The 2665-nt window shown below is 62.8% G+C and overlaps 1 protein-coding gene across 1 annotated transcript in view; it reads right to left on the minus strand.

The window, feature by feature from the left end:
• The window catches only part of FGF21 (fibroblast growth factor 21), a 5228-nt gene extending 4779 nt beyond the window's left edge, over positions 1–449 (minus strand). The window contains exon 1 of the mRNA XM_011374624.2: positions 69–449. Within this exon, the coding sequence (XP_011372926.1) occupies positions 69–300 (232 nt within the window). The 5' untranslated portion in view covers positions 301–449. The remainder of the gene's footprint in view (positions 1–68) is intronic.
• Between the last annotated feature and the right edge of the window lie 2216 nt (positions 450–2665).

The following is a 2665-nucleotide window of genomic DNA, read 5'->3' on the forward strand; positions in this document are numbered from 1 at the left end:
CCCTCAGACCTGGGGGTCCCCACCTCCAGCTCCTCCTCCCTCTGGCCCAGGTCCTGCCCCACACTCACTTTCGGGGCTCCGGCGGGCAGCCCCTGCCACCGTTCCATCAGCCCTGATCTCCAGGTGGGCCTCCGTGTCCTGGGCATCATCTGTGTAGAGGTAGCGCTGCCGGACTTGACTCCCAAACTGGAAGAGGGGGCTAGAGTCCAGGATGGGGTGTGCCTGGCAGGCTCCCAGCAGGACGGCCAGCACAGGGCCCCACAGTCCTGGGTGCTGGAACCTGGCCTTGCCCCAGCCCATCAACGGCTCACGTCCTCAGGCGAGGTCTGGGGTCTGGGGTCTGAAGAGCTGAACGGTCTAGATTCTATTCCAGAGCCTGATGAGTGGGGAGAGCAGAGCCACAGACTTCCGCTCAGGTGGCCCGGATGCCTGGGTCCTCCCGTGAGTGGGTTCTGGGCTGACAGAACACTCACGTCTCTTGGGAGAGATGCAGAAGCTGCAGAACTTATATCCAGACAGACTCGCCCAATCACCTTCCTGATACCTGACTCTTGATATTTGACCTACTTGGCAGGAGCGAGGATTCCACTGTGGCCATGTCAGGCTGAACGAATGATGCAATCAGAGGGCCCTTCCAGCTGCGGGGCCCCGACTTCTAGGTTTGAGGGAGCAGGGGCTGGGGGTCTGGACCCCTGGGTCTGAGGATGGAGGGGCCAGGGGCCCAGACTCTTGATTCTGAGGACAGAGGATGCTGGGGGCCTGAACCCCTGGGTCTGAGGACAGAGGGGTCAGGGGCCCGAATCCCTGGGTCTGAGGATAGAGGGGTCAGGGGCCCAGACTCCTGGGTCTGAGGGAGGAGGGGCCGGGGGCCTGTAAAACCACCTTCCTCCTCACCGACTGATACGGATTGTGTCCCACGGCTGGAACTTCTGCACCCCACCTGAATCTCTAGGTTTCTGGGGGGCTCAGACACCGAGATTCCTGGATCACCATGAAAGCAGCAAATACCACATGACTAAAGTGTCCTCTGAAGGGGCACAGGTGTGTTGGCCCAAGAGCTTCTCACCTGGCTAGGAGTCAAACCCCCCCGATCTTGACCTCACCAGCCCACTTTTATACCAAATGTCCGGGCCCCTCCCCCTCTCTGATGCAATCCTGGGGTTTCTTTCACAAAATAAGCTACTCCAGTCCCAGAGTGTGCTCCCAGCATAGCCCGGCGGCTGTGGGGGTGGGGTTAGGGGGCATCTCTGACCGGTGGCTCCAAGTGAGCCAAGCTCAGGAGGGGGAAGTTAGACCCAACACCCAAAAGAAGTGAGGGGCACGCAGTTTTCTGCATTCCGAGCGTGTGGAGATGGGCTCCCGGTTCTGATGGAGGAAGGTGTGGGAGGCCTGGACTTCTCCGTCTGGGCCCGGAGGAATCACCACCGAATGCTCGGAGAGTCCAGTCAAATTCTGGGGTCTGATTCATTGACCGACAAGGTCGGACTGCTCTCTAGGTGGGCGACGTGGGGAGGAGCCTTCGAGAATGGAAACAGCTTCCGGTCTGCAGAAGAGCCGAGGCCTTGGTTCCCTAGCCGGACTCTGGCCATTGCGAGAGGCAAGGGACGTGGTGGACACGTCCGCTCCGGTTGTCCCGGTTCCTGTCCTCGGCAGAGGCCGCCTCTGGGACGTGCTGTCTAGAAAGCAGCAGTAAGTCGCCAGACCTAGAATCTTCCCAAAGGAGAGGCTGGGGGCCGCGACTCGAATCTGCGGCAGGATGGGCTGGAATGGGGAATCAGCAGCCCCTGACGGTGGACGCTGAGGGCTGGAGGAGCCTCCCCCCACCCCCCAGACCGAGAGTCCGGGCTGCACCCCAGCGTGTGGGGCGTAGCCGGGCTCGGCAGGTGGACCGTAGGTCAGACACCGAGGTCGTCGGAACTGAACGCCGGGGTCTAGCATGGCAGCTGGCGCTAGACCCCCATGTCCGCAGGCCAGGTAGGCTGCCCGGGGCGGAGCCCTCTCGCCGGCCAGGAGGGGCTGGGGTTGCGCTCCCCGGCTCTGTGGGGCGGAGCGGGGAGGGCAGTCAGCCAGGGCTACCACCCTAGTTCTGGGCGCAGCCCCGGGAAAGGGGTGGAGGGCCTACCTGCCTGTGCCGGGAGGGGCGGAGGCTGTGAACCAGCGGACCGTGCAGCTCCCCTTCCTCCCGGAGCCCTCGCCCCCTGCCCTGGGAGGTGGCATGGAGTGGAGGGCCGCGGGTCCTGGAAACAGGGAGTTCGCGGTTCCAGAGTGGCCGGATGTGGGTCGCTCTGGGGTACGGCGCGCCCTGGCCGTAATGTGTACCCGCCGTGCACCAGGAGCTCAGGTTAGCGGGAACTGCGGATACCCCAAATCTAGGAATGGCGGTCTTCAGTCCCAGGAGTCTCCTCCAACCCCACCCCCAACTCCTACAGGAATTAAGGTCCCTTATCAGTCTTGGGACTCCCGCCCCTCAGGTTCTACTTGGCCTGCGGCTCCCTGTCACCTCCGCGGTAAACTGCCCCTCACACCCAGGTCCCCGGGAAAGGAGTTGGTGGAACACAGGCCAACTTCAGGGGGCCTTACATCTGGGGAGAGGCAGATTGCAAGATGGGGGGACAAGGCGCTGGATCCTGGACCACTGCTATCTTGGAAGCCACCAGTTCTCACC

This window comes from Pteropus vampyrus, unplaced genomic scaffold, assembly GCF_000151845.1.
Source record: "Pteropus vampyrus isolate Shadow unplaced genomic scaffold, Pvam_2.0 Scaffold250, whole genome shotgun sequence".
NCBI lineage: Eukaryota > Metazoa > Chordata > Mammalia > Chiroptera > Pteropodidae > Pteropus > Pteropus vampyrus.